This window comes from Carcharhinus amblyrhynchos, chromosome 3 (assembly GCF_965287045.1).
Source record: "Carcharhinus amblyrhynchos chromosome 3, sCarAmb.v2.hapA, whole genome shotgun sequence".
In the NCBI taxonomy this organism is placed as follows: domain Eukaryota; kingdom Metazoa; phylum Chordata; class Chondrichthyes; order Carcharhiniformes; family Carcharhinidae; genus Carcharhinus; species Carcharhinus amblyrhynchos.
Genome location: NC_137326.1, coordinates 59,741,453 through 59,762,060, shown reverse-complemented (window position 1 = coordinate 59,762,060; position 20,608 = coordinate 59,741,453). Strand labels below are relative to the sequence as shown.

Genomic DNA, 20,608 nt, shown 5'->3' with positions numbered 1-20,608 from the left:
CTCAAAAACTAGATTTATGCCCTATGTTTGATCACAGTAAATCTTTCACATGTTTTCTGTTCTGGGAACATGCTTCCAAGTTGCTTGGAATACATTAGTCTTGATACAAGTAGGGGCTCCCAGTGCTGGGGGAGTTCCAGGATTTTGACCCAGCAACGATGAATGATCAGTGATATATTTCCAAGTCAGGATGGTGAGTAATTTAAGAAGTTCCCATGTGCCTGCTCTTCTTGTCATATGGTGGGGCCAGAAAGCAGAGGAAGTCCTGGTCTCAGTCGAGGGAGGGAGGGGGTCCATGTGTCCTGTATCGGTAGTACAGAGAATGATCAGTCCCAGACAGATCTCGATCCTGGAGGCTGTTAGCTTGGTATTGAGCTGGCACAGTCACGGTCATGGAGGCATCTGCAATTTGTGAATGGGAAACTGGTAACAAAAAGGAAACATTCAGTGGTTCTCATGGGAGTATTGGCAGGTCACTGTGCAAAAGGCTTCAAGACAGGGAGGGGTTAGATTGACATAGAGCATTGGGACATCAACAGAAAATGGTTTGAGGGGAGGATAGGGATACCTATAAGAATCACAGCAGGCTTCAGGATTAGAGGAAAGGCAGAAGAATGATCAGAGAGTGGGAAACTTGTACATGATGCTCTTTCGGGATGATAGGAGGGACTTGGATGGTCATGGGGGTGCGGTGTTGGAAGCTGGGCTCCTAATAGAACCAAAACAGTACCATTTCCCCAGCTGATGGAATTTCGCAGTTGAAAAAAAACCTAGGAAAAGAAGTTGCCAAGGAGGAGTATGCGGGCACATAGGAGGCGTTGACCACTGTATTTCTGGGCCAATTATAGGGACAGCCTAATAGTTCTGCTTCAGTACTTTGGAGAGCAAGGCTCAGCTGAGGCACGTTACTAAGACTCATATGCCAGTGAAGGATTTGAACATCTTAATAAATAGTGTGCATTCTTGCAAGCATCTATAATGACTTGAGACCAGATGTTGATTAAGTTTGAATGACCATATGTCCTTTTCATAGGAATGTACAAAAATCATGAGGATCTAACTATAAAGGGTCAATGGCTAAAGTGCATATGCAAAACCTCCAAAGACCCATTTACATTGCAGCCGAAATGTTGAGGTTTTACACACCTACGCAATTACAGTCATTGCATAAGTACAAATATGGATACTTGTCTACTCCAAAGAGTCGGCCTTACTATTTTATTTACTATTAGTATCACAAGTTGGCTTACATTAACACTACAATGAAGTTACTGTGAAAATCCCCTAGTCACCACACACCGGTGCCAGTTCAAGTACACTGAGGGAGAATTTAGCGTGGCCAATGCACCTAACCAACATGTCTTTCAGACCAGAGCACCTGGAGGAAACCCACGCAGACACGGGGAGAACTGGATCTTGGTCTGGATCTCTGGCGCTCTGAGGCAGCAGTGCGAATCACTGTGCCACCATATATGTGTCCACCATTGTCTGATCATTGACAGCTACTCAAAGCTCAACGTTTGTATAGAGATACACAGATTCCCATCTAGCATTGCCCTGGCATCTGTAGCCCAGAAAATGTTGACACTGCATTTAGGCACTACTTCGTTACTTTGTTTATAATAAAAAAGCACACATAAATGTAGTAGAGCTTAGCTCTGAACCAATTTGATGCCTCCACATTTTTATTCCAGCAGTTTCAAATCAACAAAAGGAAATCTGGCACACTGATGACATTGTGACAATCAGATAATCATGTTGATTGCCTGTCAGAGATTATGTCAAGGCACACTAGCCAGATCTTCATCTAAGGTATGCATTGCCCAACCAGTATGTTCATAGAATAATCGAATCACTACAGTGCCGAAGAAGACCATTCAGTCCATTGAGTCTGTATCGGCCCTTTGAAAGTGCATGTTACCTAGGCCTACCCCTGTAACCCCAGATATTTACCACTCTAATCCCCCTAACCCACACATCTTTGGACACTAAGGGGCAATTTAGCATGGTCAATCCACCTAATCCACACATCTTTGGACTGTTGGAGGAAACCAAAACACCTGGAGGAAATGTACATGGACAGGGGAGAATGTGCAAACTTCATATGGTCATCCAAGGCTTTGAAATGGTTTGCAAAAGAGAAAGTGAAACCACAGACTGTCAATCAGGCTTAGACTCTGTCAACATTGAAGGATTTGGACATCTTAATAAATGGTGTGCATTCTTGCAAGCATCTATAATGACTTGAGACCAGATGTTGATTAAGTTTGAATGACCATATGTCCTTTTCATAGGAATGTACAAAGATCATAAGGATCTAACTATAAAGGGTCAATGGCTAAAGAATCAATGGGGTACTTGAGATTCATTGAGCCATGAAGGGAAATAAAGTTAAACACAGGTGTCTGGAGGATGATAGAAATCCATTGAGTGGGAAGCTGAATCTTTTACAAATTTGAGTTTGTTACAGATTAAAGGCTTTGTTACAGATCAAAGTGCAATTGAGAGGATTTCAACGGTTTTAGCTTGCTGGAAAGCCTCAGCAGCATCAAATCAAAGCTGTGAGTATACATTGGGCTGAGTACACAGCAGAATGGAACTCCATCCGCCCCCCCCCCCCCCAGCCCACTCCTGGTGAAATTGACACCTCTCTGTCAGAGGACTTCAAAAGGGTCTGCTCTCACCTGCAGCTTCTGAGAGGGAGAAAGGAAACCTTTGCTGCCAAATGGAGTACTGTAATGATTTAGAATCCTTCCAAGTGACCTGGAGGCATGGAAGTTAAAGTACCTGGCTATTTCAGAATTTTCACAGCTGACAAGCAGGATTTGATTTGATTTATTATTGTGACATATATTAGGATATAGTGAAAAGTATTGTTTCTTGCATGCTATACAGAAAAGCATATTGTTTATAGTTTCATAGAATCTCTACAGTGCAGAAGGAAGCCATTCAGCCCATCGAGTTTGCACTGACAACAATCCCATCCCAGACCCTATCCCCACAACTCCACACATTTACCCCATTAATCCCACTAGCCTACACATCCCGGGGACACTAAGGGACAATTTAGCATGGCCAATCAACTTAACCTGCACATCGTTGAACTGTGGGAGGAAACCGGAGTACCCGGAAGAAATCCACACAGACACAGGGGGAATGTTCAAACTCCACACAGACGGTGACTCAAGCTGGGAATTGAACCCAAGTCTCTGGAGCTTGAAGCAGCGGTACCAGCCACCGTGCCACTGTGCTGCCTGTAGGTAGGGGAGAAGGAAAGGAAAGGGTGCAGAATGTAGGCAGAGATTCTCCCGGCTGCTTCTTCATTCTGCAATCAGGGTCACAGGCAGAGGGAGGGAAGAGGTGATTGGGGCTGGCCATTTGGGGGGCTTGGGGGGATGGCAGAGGGGTGGGGCTAGCGGTGGGATGATGGGGGTAAGGGAGATCAGGACCACTCAAGTGGGGAGATCAGAAGATCAAGGCTGGTCAGATTGTGGGGGTGGTCAGGGAGATTGGGGCTGGCCAGAGGGTGGGGGGGCTGCATGGGATGACATCAGGGCTTGCCCAGGGAGGTCTGAGCAGCCAGCGATTGAGTGTGGGGGGTGGGTGTGTTGGGAGGCCAGCAATGGAGGGTGGCAGGGCTGGCTAGCGATTGTGCTGGTCAGTAATCTAGAAACCGGCAATGAGGGGGAGGGGGGCACACTGCATGCAACGATCTCTCTGCTGACAGATCGATGCATACGCAGTAGCCTGCTCAGCATTATGCTGCTGGCCCCTCAGTTGGGAATATGCCCCACCCCCTGATTTTCAAAGTGAATCCAGCTAGGGCACTCTGTGTTGCGCAGAGTGTCAGTGATTCATTCTGGAAATCACGCTAAACTAGTGGTACTTACTCCTATTTTTTCACAAACTGGGGACTTAGAATTTTTTTGGGAGAATCCCAGCATAGTGTTGCAGTTACAAATAGGGTAAAGAGAAAGATCAGTTTAACATGTGATAGGTCCATTCAAAAGTCTGATGGCAGCAGAGAAGAAGCTGTTCTTCAGTCAGTGGGGATGTGTTCTCAGATTTTTGTATCTTTTCTAATGAAAGAAGGTAGAAGAGAATATGTCTGGAGTGCATGGGGTCTTTGATTATGCTGGCTGCTTTTTCAAGGCAGTGGGAAGTATAGACAGTGTCAATGGATGGGAGGCTGGCTTGAGTGCTGGACTGGGCTTCATTCACAATCCTTTGTAGTTTCTTGATGTCTTGGACAGATTTGGAGCCATACCAAGCTGTGACAACAACCAGAAAGAATGCTTTCTTTAGTGCATCTGTAAACGTTGGTGAGATCTTACCTGACATGCCAGATTTCCTTAATCTTCTGAGAAAGTAGAGATGTTGGTGGGCTTTCTTAACTATTCGAGTTTCCTCGTGAGACTGTATTCCCTAGCTTTATTTGCCTCCCCAATGTATGACCTCACATTTCTCTGGATTTGCCAAATTTTCATTGTAGCAATGATATCATACCTCCATGTGTTTATCTGTGCCCTCAGTTCATCAGCATTATTTGCTATACTCCTTTAATTTTTAAATGCATTTTAATATTGCTCTGTATACTTTTAAATCTTTACTACTTATGTCTTTCAGACTCGCTCATTAATTTTCTATCTCCCATTCCCTGCTCTGAATTTGTTCCCGAGTTCCCAACCCTCTGCCTGTCTAGTTTAAACCGCCCCAAACAGCACTTGCAAATCTTCCGATGAGGACATTCCATCCCAGTCCTGTTGTCTGGCATAGACCATCCTGCTTCTACAGGCTACATGTTCAATTGCTCAATTTTCCTATTTCTATGCTCACTAGCATGTGGGAATGGTAGTAATTCTAAGATTACTGCTTTAGACGTCCTGATTTTCAATCTCCTCCCCAACTCTTTAAATTCTGCTTTTAGGACCTCATCCCCTTTCCCACCAAAGCCATTGGTACCAACGTCAACCATGACCAACTCCCCTAAAGTGCCCTGCAGCCGCTCCATAACATTGTTACCCTGGCACCAGGGAGGCAACATAACATCCTAAAGTCACATCTGTGGCTAAAGAAATTCCTGTCTATTCCTTTAACTAACAAATCCCCTATCACTACTATTCTTTCCCTCTTCCTCCTGTTGACCTGTACAGCTGAGCCACCCATGGTGCCCTGAACTTGGCTCCGACTGCACCCCTCCGACAAGCCAATATCTCCACAAGCATCTAAAATGGAAAATCGATTAGCAGGATCTCAGGAATTCCTATATTATCTACTTGGTTCTCTTTGATTGTCTGGTACCCACCAATTCCCCTTCTGCCTTCATTCTCTTAGCTTGCAATATGACCACCTCAGTGAATATGCTCACAGCCTTGCTGATGCATCACAGTGACTCCAGCTGCCACTCAAGCTCCGAAAATCAGAGTTTAAGTTTCTACAACTTGTGACAATTCCTGCGCTTTTAGACATCTAGGACACCAATAGCATCCACGGCTTCCCATATACTGCAGAACATGCATTTCACATGATTGTGCTGCCCTTGTCTGAACTTTATTTTCACTTATTTTAAATTTATTGTACTTTGGTTTACTTATAACTATTAATAAAACTTACTAGTACTGATAAATCTGACTAATATTTAATACAATTCATGAATTGTAACAAACTTTACTTAAAGAGTCTGTTTTCCCCATGCACTAAATTACCATGCAGCGCACTGACACAGTGGTTAACACTGCTGCATCACAACTCCAGGGACGTGTGTTCAATTCCGGCTTGGGTCCCTGTCAGTGTGGAGTTTGCACATTCTCCCCGTGTCTGCGTGGATTTCCTCCGGGTGCTCCAGTTTCCTCCCACAGTCCAAAGATGTGCGTGTTAGATTGATTGGCCATACTAAATTAAATTGCCCCTTAGTGTCCCGGGATGCATAAATTAGAGGGATTAGTGGAATAAATATGTAGGGTTATTGGGATAGGACCTGGTGGGGATTGTTGCCAGTGCAGACTCGATGGGCCAAATGGCCTCCTTCTGCACAGTAGGGATTCTATGATTCATAAACCTAATTCACTATTTACTTGGTATCTTGTCTCCTCACTCCTCATCCATCCCTTACTAATGTTGTGTTGTGTCTCCTTTTATAGGAATGATTATCTCTGTGCAACTTCTTCGGGGCGACATGGACCACATTCGCAGGGAAAATCCCATGATCTTTAACCGAGGTGTGGCCATCACTCGCAAACTAGGCTTTCCGGACGTCATCATGCCAGGTAGGCTTTAGCTTGCAGTCACTGAGGAAGCATGATTGAAAGACTTTTACATTAAATATAATCAAGATGGTCAGAATTTTCATCTTGTCCCAAACATTGATATAAAGATTTTCATTTTGTATCTAGATATTAGAAAAGGATCAGAATAGATGAGCAACAATTCACATGCTAAATCTCCACTCAAGCACATTTTTCAAATCTTTAAGATGATTTTGAGGAGACATCAGGCTGATCCCCAGTTTCAGGGGCCAGAGTTGCAAAGAAAGAATGGAGAGACTTGAAAAAGATATCTGAGAGGTATTTTATGAAGGTGCAGAAAAGTTAATGGAACATTATTTTAAATTAAACTGCAAATATAGAACAAGGGAGAAAAGTGTTTACACTGGTATTGGTAAATTTGCAATTGATATCAGGAAATTCTTCATCATATACTAAGCGAGCAACATGGAATAGACTTCCAGATAGAGCAGTGGAGACCAAAAGCCTGAAATTAAAAGAAATTGGATGGTACTTGGAGGGATGTTACGATCTGGCTGGATAGTTGAGTTAATGGTGGTATAATCCATTATTAATTTTCGATTTTGTGTCTTGAGCTAATCCTTCAAAGGATGAATAATCCTGTACTATCCAACATAGAATGAAATACAGAAATGCATTTGATCTTGGAGGAAATGGTGAATCTTAATAGGATGAAGATAATTGCATTGTGTAACTCACTTAGCATAATTAAGTTGAATGACTTCCCAATTGAAAGAAATGAATACATGTTAATACTGTGAAAATTAAATTTCCTTGTTAATCCCATGGAAGTATTGAATACATTTCATGGAAGAGTGAGGGCTAGTGTTTGACTTCATAAAGCATTTAATTACCATCCATATATTGATTGCCTGAAGCATTTTTACTTTTTGAGAGAATTGCCTGCAGGCACATTACAACTTGTAGTTATGTAACCCATATAAATATAAAGAAACATCCTACAAGAGTTTGAAATTAGCCATAATGAAACAGGCATTGAGCCAGGAAAAGAGAATTTAGGAGAGGCAACTGAAGGCTTGACCAAAGATAAATTCCCTGAAGACTTGTAAAGGTGGAAAGAGAGGGGTCATCTAGCAAGGAACTTGCACTAAGTAATGCTTGTTAATATGTCTCAGTCAACCTCTACACAACCCAACCAACACTCAATTTAATTTTTGTAACCTGCAGAATTCCATGGGTCTTATATTGAACAATGAGATTAACTGCTTTCTCTTCTAGCTTGCTAAATGTGGTGAGCTGGTGTTGTGTATCATTTATGTTTTATGACAAAAAAATAGCATCATGATGCAAGAAGCAGTATTACATAGTATTGCCTTTGTGTCCAATGGGGTTGGGCTAGCAACATATATTTAATATGTCTTGGATAAATGCATTTTCCCAGAATCATAGAAACCCTACAGTGCAGAAAGTGGCCATTTGGCCCATTGAGTCTGCACCGACTACAATCACACCCGTATTTTACCCCCATATCCCTACATACTTACCTGCTAATCCCTCTAACCTATGCATCTCAGGATTCTAAGGGGCAATTTTTAACATGGCCAATCAACCTAACCCGCACATCTTTGGATTGTGGGAGGAAACCGGAGCACCCAAAGGAAACCCATGCAATCACGAGGAGAATGTGCAAACGCCACACAGACAGTGACCCAAGCTGGGAATCGAACTGAGGTCCCTGGAGCTATGAAGTAGCAGTGCTAACCACTGTACCTCCCTGGAATGTATTGGATTGTTTTGTGTTGTCAAAGAACAATTTTTTTCTGAAATTGGCCACAGTTTTTTTTTTCTGTGCTGCTTTTTGCTTTCCTCAGAAGATTATTTTGCTGACTGGAAAGGATAATGTACAAGGTTACACTATCTAATGGGTAGTGGGTGCATAGTGGATGTGATGATCTACTCTCACTTTCTGTTAATATTTTATTGTTAATGGCTCAGTTGTGTCCTTTACAAAATATACTGCAATGCTTGTATTTCCATTAAAGGATGACTCATTGTTCTGGCAGGTTTGTTTTATTCTGTTAGATATAATCCAAATCTTAAATGTGCAGCAAAATTCACCTTTGTCTCACAAATAGATCTCCAAAGGGCCTGCAAGATATATAATGATATAAACACAAAGGAGGAGAGCATGGATGTTACTCTGATTGAACAAAAAAGTTAGAAGTATCTGCAACTAGACTTACAAAATGAGCAGTCAGTACATCTACTGGAAACGACAATCTGTTGTGGAGTCGGGCTTGCAACCTAAAGGCAGAAATAATGCAGTGAGTTTGAAGTCAAGCATTTGGTAGTATGTTCACTGAGACATTATTACCCCCAAAGTTTGAGAGGAAATCAGTCACGAAAAACTGAAATTTTGTGCTAGACTATCATCAGTTTGTCATGGTCTGCCAATATGGGAATAATGAGCATCCTCCCCTGATTTTGATTTTCTTTCTTTAAGTTAGGATTTACCCATGACAAATAGTTTTTAGATGCAAGCAAAGAAATTAATGTTATGCTCTGATCATTCTATGTTGCAATAGTATAAATACGATTATGAAATTTCTGTGATCAGAATATGCAGCAAAATTGGAAATGTGTCAAAAGGTAATAAAGTAAATACCATCCAGTTTCTTTTTAAATAATGTTGTTTGCTCTGCCTAAATAGCAGTTTTGATAAAACATTCCATATTTAAATGATTGTCCATGAAAAATATTTTCTAACTGTCTTTCTGTGACAAGGTTATTCCCATTCTGTTACCAATCTGTCAGGAAATTGGAAACTGTTTCACTAGTTATGATTTCAAAGCCTTCCCCAGTTTTGAAATTATGATTATATTTTTTGAACATGTGAAAGATTCTTTGCTGAAGATTGTCATTTTTTTCTTTATCCTGGTATTTCTTCAGCCTGAAATTTTTATTTAATCTACCAATGATCTGTCTTCCTGATATGGTCTGACATCTCTTTTCGAAACATCTGTGATAGAAATGAAGCAGGTTTTTAAAAAATTCAATCCATTATGTTCTGACAAGCCAGATACATTAATGTACATCTTTCACTTCGTCCTGTAGAATAATAGATAGCTGCCTGTTTTGCAAAACAGTTAGTGTCATTTTGTACAGTCATGCCCTGATGGTTATCTCGATAAGTATATTTTCTGTGCTCACTGTTCAATGAATCTCCTAGGAAGTAAACCATGCAATTAAAGTATTGTAATTGACATTGTGGACATCTTCTTAAGTTAAAGGCTTGATTGTCAGCTGTATCTGAATTGAAAACTTGTGTCAGATTTGATTCTTTCATGAACAGAGACTAGATGGTTATAAGTTTATATTGTCTCCCTGCATTCAGCTCATTTAAGTAACATGACTAATCAGAGCACTCAGTACATTCAACATGTAAGCAATGAACAACAATTGTTCAAAATCAATTTTATGTTCAAGATTCACACAAAAGTCTTTACCTGTATGCAGCAAGACCCAGACAAAATTCAAGCTTGGGCTGATTAGTGAAAAACAGCTACACAGGTATCAGGTTATGACCGTCTCTTTTTGATGTTCAGTGGCATTACTGTTGCTGAATACTGTGACTGCAAGAGGAAAGACTGGGAATTCTGTCATGAGTAAGATCATAAGATGTGGGAGCAAATTTAGGCCATTCAGCCCATCGTATCTGCTCTGCCTTTCAAGAGATCATATCTGATATGATAATCCTCGAATACTTTCCTACCTTGTTCATTTCCTTACTGAGTAAAGATATGTCTACCTTAGTCTTCAACTTACTTAATGACCCAGCCTTTACAGCTTTCTATGGCAAAGAATTCCACAAATTCACTACCTCCTATCTCCTCATATCTGGCTTAAATGGGTGACCTCTTGAGATTATGCCCTCAGGTCCTGAACTCTCCCACAAGGAAAACACTCAGCATCAACCTGTCAAGCTTCTTGAGAATGTTGAATGGCTTAGTAAGGGCGTTTCTCATTCTTCTAAACAGTGAGTACTAGCCCAAACTATTCAACCTCTCCTCATAAGAAAATCCCTCCATACCTGGGATCAAAATTGTGAATCTTCTCTACACAGCATATCTTTCCCTAGATAAGGGGACCAAAACTATTCACAGTATTCCAAGTGTGCTCTAATTAGTGCCTTGTATAGTTTTAGCGAGACATCCCTATTTTTACACTCCATTTCCTTTATTTCAAAGGCCAACATTCCATTTGCCTTCCCTATTACTTGCTGAACTTGCATGGTAGCTTTTTATGATTTATGTATGAGAGCGCTCTAATCTGTCTGTGCTGCAGCTTTCTGTAGACTTTCTCCATTTAAATAATACTCAGTTCCATTATTCTTCCTATTAAGGTGCATAACATCATATTTTCCTACATTATATTCCATCTGCCACATTTTTGCCCACTCAGTTAATTTGTCTATATTCCTCAGTCGACCTTTTGCATCATCCTTACCACTTGCCCTCCCACCTAGTCTTGGGTCATCCACAAATCTTCCAATAGTACTGTCATTTCCCTCGCCCGAGTCATTAATGTATCTTGTAAATAATGGTGGCCCCAGCACTGATCCCTCTGGTACTCCACTAGTTAAAGACTGCTATCTGAAAATGCCCCTCATGCCAACTTTCTGTCTTCTGTTAGATATATGCTACCTTGTCAAATGCTTTTTGGAAATCCAGGTATGTTATTACTTCATCTGGTTCGCCCTTATTTATCCTGCTCAATACCACCTCAAAGAATTCTAATAAATTTGTCAATGTGATTTCCCCTTCATGAAGCTACATTGACTCTACTCAATCACATAATATATTGTTAAATGATCTACTATTACATCCTTTAAAATTGACTCTAGCGTTTTCTCAATGACAGATGTTAAGCTAACTGGCTTGTAGTTACCTAGTTTTTTTGTCTTACTCCCTTTTTGAGTAAAGGTATTACATTGGCAGTTTTCCATTCCTCTGGGACTTTTCCAGAATTTAAGGTTTTGGAAGTTTACTACCCAGTATGCACTATCCACTGTATCTGTAACTACTTCCTTTAATATCATAGAATGCAACCCAACAGGTCTAGCAATAGCAATAGGTCTAGCAATTTTTCTCTTGCAATAGTTATTGTATTTGTTTCTTCCCCTGGTTTTGCCAGTTGATTATTGAGTACTTTTGGAGTGTTATTAATGTCTTCCACTGTGAAGATTAACACAAAGTTTTTTGTTAACTCATCTGCCATTTCCTGGTTCCCCATTATTATTACCCAGTCAAATTCACCAAGGGGCCTATGTTCATTTTAGCCACTCTTTTTTCTTATATATTTAAGAAACCTCTTGCTGTCTGATTTTATATTACTTGCTAGTTTATTCTCATAGTTTATCTTCTCCCTCTTTTTTTGTCATCTTTGTTGGTTTTCAAAGCTTTCCCAATCCTCCGGCTTACCATTAATCTTTGCCACGTCGTGGGCAGAATTTTCCCAAAAAATTCAAAGTGTTAATTGATTGAGAAAACAGGCGGTTTTCTCGCTCAATTTTTCAGTGCACTGAGCTTTGATAATTTATGTCTCTGTGCAATATAGAGGCCATGATGTGGGTATGCCGGCGTTGGACTGGCGTAAACACAGTAAAAAGTCTGACAACACCAGGTTTTAGTCCAACCTATTTATTTGATAATATTATCAAATAAATAGGTTGGACTAAAACCTGGTGTTGTCAGACTTTTTACAATATAGAGGCCGTCATACGATTCATGCCAGTAGGAGGGTGGACAGAGCCTAATTGCACTACTGATGCCAGCAGCAGCTAGCTCACCAGTGCATATATTGGAAGATCTCCTGTTTCCCTCCCTCCACAGAGTTGGCTGCCCTTCTACCTCCCAGGACATCGCCAGTCTCTGGCCTTTCACACCCTCCCCCCCCAGTCATTGGCCTTGACCCCCAATCACCAGACATCTGATCACCAATCTTAACTCCCAATCGGCGACAATAACCTCAAGCACCGGCTCCAACCCAGAACAAGTCTGGCAAAATCAGGTGAGACAAGAAAGCGGGCCTGAGCATGTCACCGGTGAAGGGCAGGGAGTGAGATCAATTAAAAAATCCTGCCTCACTTTCACTGCTGAGATTATTCACCCAACACATTTATCAGTTTTATGTAGAAGAGGAAGAATTACAAGATAAATTGCAATTAATGCTGCATTACTCCAGTTATTATACTCAAGTCAACACAGCACAACTCCAGCTATTGCATGAGAACATAAGAAGTAGGAACAGGGATAGACCATTTGGTCCTTTGAGACTACCATTCAATAGCTCATAACATTGAAACATAGAAAACAGATGCAGGAGTAGGCCTTCCAACCTCTCAAGACTGCACAACCATTCATTTTGATCACTGCTGGTCATCAAATTCAATACCCTGATCCTGTCTTCTTCCCATATCCCTTGATCCCAAGCGCAATATTTAATTCCTTCTTGAAATCACACAACGTTTTGACTTCAACTAGTTTCTCTGGTAGTGAATTCCACAGACTCACCACAATCTTGGTGAAAAAAATTCTCCTCATCTGAGTCCTAAAATGTCCTTATCCTCAAATTATGACTCCTAATCTATCTACCTTGTCTAATCTTTATATGTGTAGTCATTAGAATTTTTAAAGTTTCTATGAGATCCCCTCTCACTCTTCTAAACTCCAATGAATATAATTCTTTCCTCATATGACAGACCTGCCATCCCAGGAATCAGCCTGGTAAACCTTTGCTGTACTCCAAAGCAAGGACATCCTTGCTCAGATAAGGACGCCAAAACTACACACAATTCCTATACTCAAATCCCCTTGCAATGAAGGCCAACATACCGTTTGCAATTTTTACTGCCTGTTGTACCTGCGCACTTACTCTTTTATCTCAAATCCATCTTCCTACTTATCTTTATCCTTAGTATCCAAAAAAATTTATTGCTTTCTGACTTGAATGTATTCAACAAATGGATGAAGAAATCTCTCTTTTCAATCTAAAATGGTTGACCCCTTATTCAAAGTCTGTGAACCTTAGTTCTAGACACTCCAGAGTCCCCAGTTAAGGGAAGCATCCATGCAGCTTCTATCCTGTCATTCCTCTTCAGAATTTCATGTTTCAATTAAGTCCCTTCTCATTATTTTTAACTGCAGAGGAAGTAGGCCTAATTTAGTCAGTCTCTCTTTGTAGGACTATTTCCTTGCTCAAGCATCAGTTGCACTACATTGCACTCCCATTATGATAATTATATCCTTCTTCACATAAACAATGCCTCCCACCCCAAGGATAAATTGGCAGGCCTTAAAATTGAGGGCTATGATAGTTGTGTTGTGCCAATTGTTTACATGCCATATGGACAAATAGTGGCCACTTGAGGGCCTCCCCCTGACACTGCTGGGATTTTACCCAGGGAATAGGAGGTTGGTGTCAAGTATCCAGCCTGCCAGAGGAAATCTGGCCTGTAGTGGCCAGGCTAGGGATACGCACCTTTTTGGACCCCTGTGCTCTTCCGAAGTGCTCCCCCTCTTACCCCAGCCTTACTTGTGTTTCCCTTCCACCCCCCTCACTGGGTTCTCACAGCCTGGCAACAGCAAGACCCTTGGTGTCTATTCAAGTCTAGCTCCATCACTGTATGCACTCTTTTTGGACTGCCTTTGTCTCAGCAGTGGCTACTGCTTCATATGGTGCTGCTAAGACAGGAGAGTTGGCAGCTTCAAAGTACAGTAAGAAGTCTCACAACACTAAGTTAAAGTCCAACAAGTTAATTTGATAGTAAACCCATAAGTTTTCAGAACACTGTTCCTTTGTCAGGTCTAGCGTTCTGAAAGCTTGTGGGTTTACTATCAAATAAACTTGTTGGACTTTAACCTGGTGTTGTGAAACTTCTTACTGTATTTACCCCAGTCCAATGCCAGCATCTCCACATAACAGCTTCAAAGTACTGCAGAGCCAAAATCTTCAAATTCTTGGGCAGACAGAAGAACACTAAACTAAATGGAGGCTTGGTGTTCAAATTGATCAATCTGTAGGCCTTCCTTAAAAGCCAAATTTGCCCTGCCAGCAAGATAGTGACATCTGGCAGAGTTCTCTCAGATCATGAAACCAACAAGTTAATTCTTGAGCAAATAAAACATGCATTATTTATATGATGCTTTTCACATACTAGGAACATCTCATTTTGCTTCACAGTTCTTGAAGTCCAATTGTTATTTTGTAGAGAAGAGCAGCAGCCAGCTTGCGCTTTGCAAGGCCCCACTAACAGCAAGTGAGATTCTCTGCTCAAACGATGAGCACACTCTTATCAGCTAGAATATTTTTCATTATGATCACACTCAATGCCAACAATTCATCAAAATTACATTAGAATTGATTTGGCTGCTGTTTTGACATGCTATCTATCTATGGATAGGAAATCTGTGACATGCTCATTAGAGTTTTCCTTGGGGATTCTCCATCTAACTTCAGCTAGATGAATCTTCCAGCTGTGTTTTAACTCCTCACACACTTGGGCAGAATTCTCTGTTCCCATTTTTGTCGGGATTGACGATGAGAATGGCAAATCCCACAAGAGACCCAAATTGTGTTTCATGCCATTGTAAAGGCATGTGCTATTGTCCCCATTCTCCTCCAGTGACATAATATGTTTCCTAGGATTCAGCACCCCACCTCACCTCTCATCACATTATCCATATGAATTACGACGTGTCTTCCCAGCAGGCAGTTGAGTTGAGTGCAATGCTCACGAGAGACGGTCATGCCTGGGCAGTGCAGGGGGCGGTGCCAGGGGTATGTTGCGTGGGGGGATGTGGCATTTTGGGGGGTTGTGTGTTCTGTTTTTACTATTTTGTATTGGGGCAGCATTTAAAATGGCACTCTGATTTTTTAAAAACCGAGTTACGCTATCAGTCCCGCCAATGTGACATTGTAGAACCTGCTCCTTGAAGTTTGTTTCTATCAGGCTAACAATATGGCAAAGAAAGCCACCACTGGAGCCAGTGGTTTTAGTGGTGCTTTTACCACCCGCTGCAGCACAATGTAGAAAAATTGAAAAATTTCCCCTTGGTTTTTAAACTGACTACAAGCTCCAAACTGCATCTGTGTAGTGAATGATAATGTTAGCACTTTCTCTACTTAAAAGTGCAGGCCTGGAAGGTCTAGCGAATATCTAACTTTTGCTCTCTTCTTTCAATTGGCTCCAGATCACTTAAGATCAAAGCTGCAATTGCCCTCCTTGTGTGATATTACTCTGTTTATAGGGAAGCTTGTAATCCAATCTCAAAATACTTCTTCTACCCCTGTCCCCATGGCAAAGGCAAACAGCAGTCGTGCATCAAAGTAGAAATAGGAATCTGTTATCTCTAATGACACTACTTTTCATCTTAGAAATAAAGGGACATGTTTCAATACAACTATTCCTAACTTGATAGTGATGACACCTTTGAGTTTTAGGAGATTTAGGGCAAATTTCAAGTGCAAAGCTAGCATGAAAATGGGAGAGTCTTAGATCCATTTTTTGGGCAAATCCAAAATTTTATGCACTTTGACAAGCAGAAAATGGGCGAGACCATTTTTAGCCCCTAAATGGAGTGGGTGGGGCTTAAATCACCAGCTATTGTAACAGAGGGAGCTATTGCACATGTGCAGAACTCCGTGGCTGCATATGCGCAATTGCAACCAGCAGAGTGCTAACAGATCTGAGAGACCTGTCAGATCTATGCTGCAGCAGCCAGCCTAGATCTGGCTGGTTCTAGCGCCCCGCTGCTCCCCCCACCACCCCCCATCCCTAGCTATTGCATGGGCCATGGCCAATCACAAGCCCCACCACCTGGAAATATTGCCACCGCCCCCACCACCCAGACTGATCGCACACACACCACCCCCCCCACCCCCCGCCTTCCCAACAAATCACAGTGCAGAGTGGCAAGCAGATACTGACCCCCAGTTGACCTCCCTTCATACCCCCAAACCCCACAGGGAACACTCTCCACCCTCCAACTATGTCCCACACATATTTCACCTCCATGGGATTTCATGCCCACCTTCTGACCACCACCCACAGCCCAGGGCATCACCTGTCCAAGGGAACTATTTTCCCACAGTACTTATTCCTCCCAAACTCTGAAACCTCAGGGGACTCCCCCCACTCCCTGGCCAGTCCCTGCCACCCCCATGGGACTCTAATATATCCCCTGACCCAGGACTCTGTCCAACCACAAGTCTCTCCGATTTGACCTCTCACCTTGCGAACTGCCTGACTCACCCCAACTATTCGTCTCTCCCCCCCAACTGTCCAATCCCCTCCCACCAGAAATTCCACCCATTTATCTGACTTGTTTCCTTTTTCCTGGCTTGAAAGTGGCTGGGCCTTAAATCGATTTGATTTACAACGGCCATTACCTTGCATCTAACCCTGAGGTGGCCATTTTACCAAAGAAATTCTAAGTCCAGGACAGGCATGAAAGCAGGAGTTTCAGATCTGTTTTCTGGGCAAGTTCGAATCTGCTGTCTTATCCATTAGACAGAAAAAAAGCAGAAACCGTTTCTCATTTATAACAGTAGGAGTGGGGCTAAAATCACCCTGAAGCCAGCAGCTCAGATCAGATGCCTGAAATGCGCATGTGTGCAGAAAGCAGCAAGACAGCAGCACTCCACCCCGCCCACCCAACACCACACCCTCACACACTCTGTCTTTCTCTAATTCTTCCCTTTCCCCTCCCCCAATTGTGAACTGACCCTAACCCCCTCCTCCCCATTGCAGACTGACCCTCACCCCTTTTCTCCCCGATTTCAGAGTGTCCCTCTCCCCCTTCCCTCCAAGTATCCGATGACAGTCAACCACTCCTTGCTCTCCCCATGTCCCTGATTATGCTCTGCCACTCCCCCATCTTCCCTCCAAGTCCCAATGACAGTGTCCCACTCTCCCCCTCTCCCCAATGACAGTTTCCATTCGCCCTTCTCCTCCTCCATGCCCCCGATGACTGTTGCCCACTCCCCCTCCCCCTTTTTGCAGAGTCTCCCTGTCAGCACACCCTCCCCATCACCACAATAGCACATTCCTCCCCTCCCCTCCACCCCCATCAGCAGACCTGCTGATGTTGCCTTGGCTTTCCCTCAGTACAACAAAACAAACTGCGTGTAATTTTGCTGGAATGTTCTAATGGGCATGTGATTTCCCCAAACTGTCTGCAGCTGAACTGTTTCAGCAAGGGAGATCTGTATATAAGCCCCACGGATGATAGACAGGCAGGCAGGGCACGGAGATGGCTGCAAAAGGACTGTCCCCAGAATCTTGGAGAGAGTATTGGCCCAGCTGCTGGATGTAGTAAAGAAGAGGACACCTTATTCCCCCCAGATGGGCATCAAGTCAGGGAAGGGGAAGGCAGAGCAGCCTTGGAGGAGGTGGCAGTGACAGTCAGTGCATGGTCACTGGCAAGGAAAACAGGCCGCCAGTGCAGGAAAAAACTCAATGACCTCATAGGGCAGGAAGGGTGAGTGCACATCCTGTTCTGGCATCGTACCCCTATGTGACCCCTGCTGTGTGCATCCCCCCTACACTCTGCATGCTTCCTGATCCCCTAGCACCTGCCCCCCACCTACCCGCTTACACCACCCCCCCAACCAAGTCTCCACATAACCCTTGCTCTCTGAGGCCCTGACATCCTGCAGCCTTCCTGCCATCAGCCTTTACATGCCTCCTTCTGTCCCCACAGGAAAAGAATGCCCATAACCAATGGGAGCAGCAGAAGACAGGGGGTGGTGTGCCCAAACTGAGAGTGATAACACCATTTGAGGTGAGGGCACTTGAGCTCGCGGGTGGGGATGTCAGCCATGCCAGTGACAGCCAGGTCAATATACAGCACAGACATAATGACCTGCCAATCCCCCCAGTGTTTGCAACGTCTCAACTTAAGTTGCAAGCAACCAAAATTCCTGTCCCTCCCTTGCACTCAACCCTGTGTTCTGTGTTGTAGGAAACAACCCCAATGCGCCAAGTCCATCTGAGCACCAAACACAGAGCATCCCACCCTCCACCCCTGCTGAAACGCCACAAGACAGCTCAGAAGACACCTCAGAGAAAGGGCAGGTTCAAACCTCCAAGACCAGCACCAGATTTTTGACACAGGCTTCCACATCACAGTTCATCATCCCAGAGACTGTCACTTCAGTGGGTCAAGTTAGTGGTGAAACTTCTGGGTCACTCTGTAGCACGCATGATACATCTGTAGATGTACATTGGACGGAGGCAGAACGTCTGAGGCCTCGGGCAGGTGGAGGCTACCAAAATGAGGATTCTACTAGCCGCATGCCAGACGTTGGGTCTCTGTGATTAGTTCTCCTTCAATTGCTGGAGATGCAGCAAGAGAGCCAGGAAATGCAGGAGGAGGTGTCAGCCACACTGCAGCAACTGCGAGGCTGTTGGGAGAAATCCCGAAGCTTTCAGGTGGAACAGCGATTATGAGTATTGTCAGTGGTACCAAGGCCAAAACTGCAAGCGTGGCATCTGTGGTGAAAAGCCTTGGACAGGAATAATCGCCATGAGTGGCAGGATCCAAGCCATGGCTGAGTCACAGCAGGCCACGCTGAGACACAGGAGGCCACGGATGTAGCACTTGGCAGCCTAATTGAGATTCTGTGGCCCATGACTGAGAAGCTCAAGAGGTTGCAGGAGATTCAACAGGACAATACCAAGGCGCAGCAAGATATAGACGCAGCCCTTGAGAGCGTGGCCCTGAGCAGGACATGGCTGAAGGGCCGCAGAGCCTGGCCCAGTCTTAGAAGGCATTTGCTGCTGCCATTGCCAGCTGAGCCCAGACTCAGATGGCCATCGGTGAGGGCTCGCACACCATGGCGCAAATGTAGGTAGGTTTCCAGTATTGGCAGGACTAGATGATGCCAGAACTTTTGGAGCTCGGTCCAGAAGCTCCACCATCCCATGGAGTGTCCCAGAGGCCCATTGGCACCCCATGGGAGGAGGAAGGGCTACATCTCATGCCAGATGAACAGGATGGCATGGATACATTCAAGACACCAGAAAGATGGCTGGAGCCCTCCCGGTCCCGGCTATTCAGGGGATGGCTGCAAAGCCCATCACATGCCATAGTGTGCGGAACACAGCTAACCACTTTCACCTTCGATGTACATGCTGGGGACACAACTAGATATAGTGGTAGGCCATGTGAAACTAAGAAGTTGGAGGGTCACCAAAGGGCATGGGTGAAGGAGTGCACCGCCTAGATTGAGAGAATTAAGCCCAGTTCTCACGAGCACATGTTAAGAATGAACACTTACAGTTATTGCACAGTTAATGACAAAAATAAATGTATTTGCACCCCAAAGCTGCGACTAATATGTCTCTAATTGTTACAAAAGGTTAGGGGGCATGGAGTTGGGGGTAGGGTGTTGGCATGGATAGGGGATTGGCTGTCAAATAGGAGGCAGAGAGTGGGTGTCAATGGGTGCTATTCGGATTGGCGATTGGTGATTAGTGGAGTGCCCCAGGGATCGGTGCTGGGGCCTCAGCTATTTACCATTTATATAGATGATCTGGAGGAGGGAACCAAGAGTAAGGTGTCGAAATTTGCTGATGACACAAGGATAAGTGGAACGGCAAATTGTGTGGAGGGTGTGGAAAGTCTGCAGAGGGATCCAGATAGGCTGAGCAAGTGGGCGAGGACCTGGCAGATGGAATACAATGTTGGCAAGTGTGAGGTTATCCACTTTGGTAGGAATAATGGTAGGAAGGACTACTACTTACAGGGCGAAAAGCTGCAGCATGCTACGGTGCAGAGCGACCTGGGGGTCCTTGTGCATGAGTCGCAAAAACCCAGCCTACAGGTGCAGCAGGTGGTCGGGAAGGCAAATGAGATGGTGGCCTTCATAGCAAGGGGGATTGAATATAAAAGTAGGGAGATCTTGCTGCAACTGTACAGGGCACTGGTGAGGCCACAGCTGGAGTACTGTGTGCAGTTTTGGTCGCTGCACCTGCGCAAGGATATTTTGGCCTTGGAGGGAGTGCAGAGGAGGTTCACTAGGCTGATACCAGAGTTGAGGGGGTTGAGCTATGAGGAGAGGCTGAATAGACTGGGCTTATACTCGTTAGAGTTTAGAAGGATGAGGGGAGCTCTCATTGAGACCTATACGATGATGAAGGGGATGGATAGGGTAGAGGTGGAGAGGTTCTTCCCGCTCAGAAAGGACAGCAGGACTAGAGGGCACAGCCTCAAGATAAGGGGTGGGGGGGGCAGTTTAGAACGGAGTTGAAGAGGAACTTCTTCACTCAAAGGGTGGTGAATCTCTGGAATTCTCTGCCC

General features: G+C 43.8%; 1 protein-coding gene across 5 annotated transcripts in view; it reads left to right on the top strand.

Annotated features, from left to right (window-relative positions):
* The window catches only part of dock3 (dedicator of cytokinesis 3), a 965,674-nt gene that overhangs the window by 592,253 nt on the left and 352,813 nt on the right, over window positions 1-20,608 (top strand). For all 5 annotated transcript variants that reach the window (XM_080184500.1, XM_080184509.1, XM_080184492.1 and 2 more), the window contains exon 14: window positions 6,141-6,266. In XM_080184500.1, the coding sequence (XP_080040626.1) occupies window positions 6,141-6,266 (126 nt within the window). The remainder of the gene's footprint in view (window positions 1-6,140; window positions 6,267-20,608) is intronic.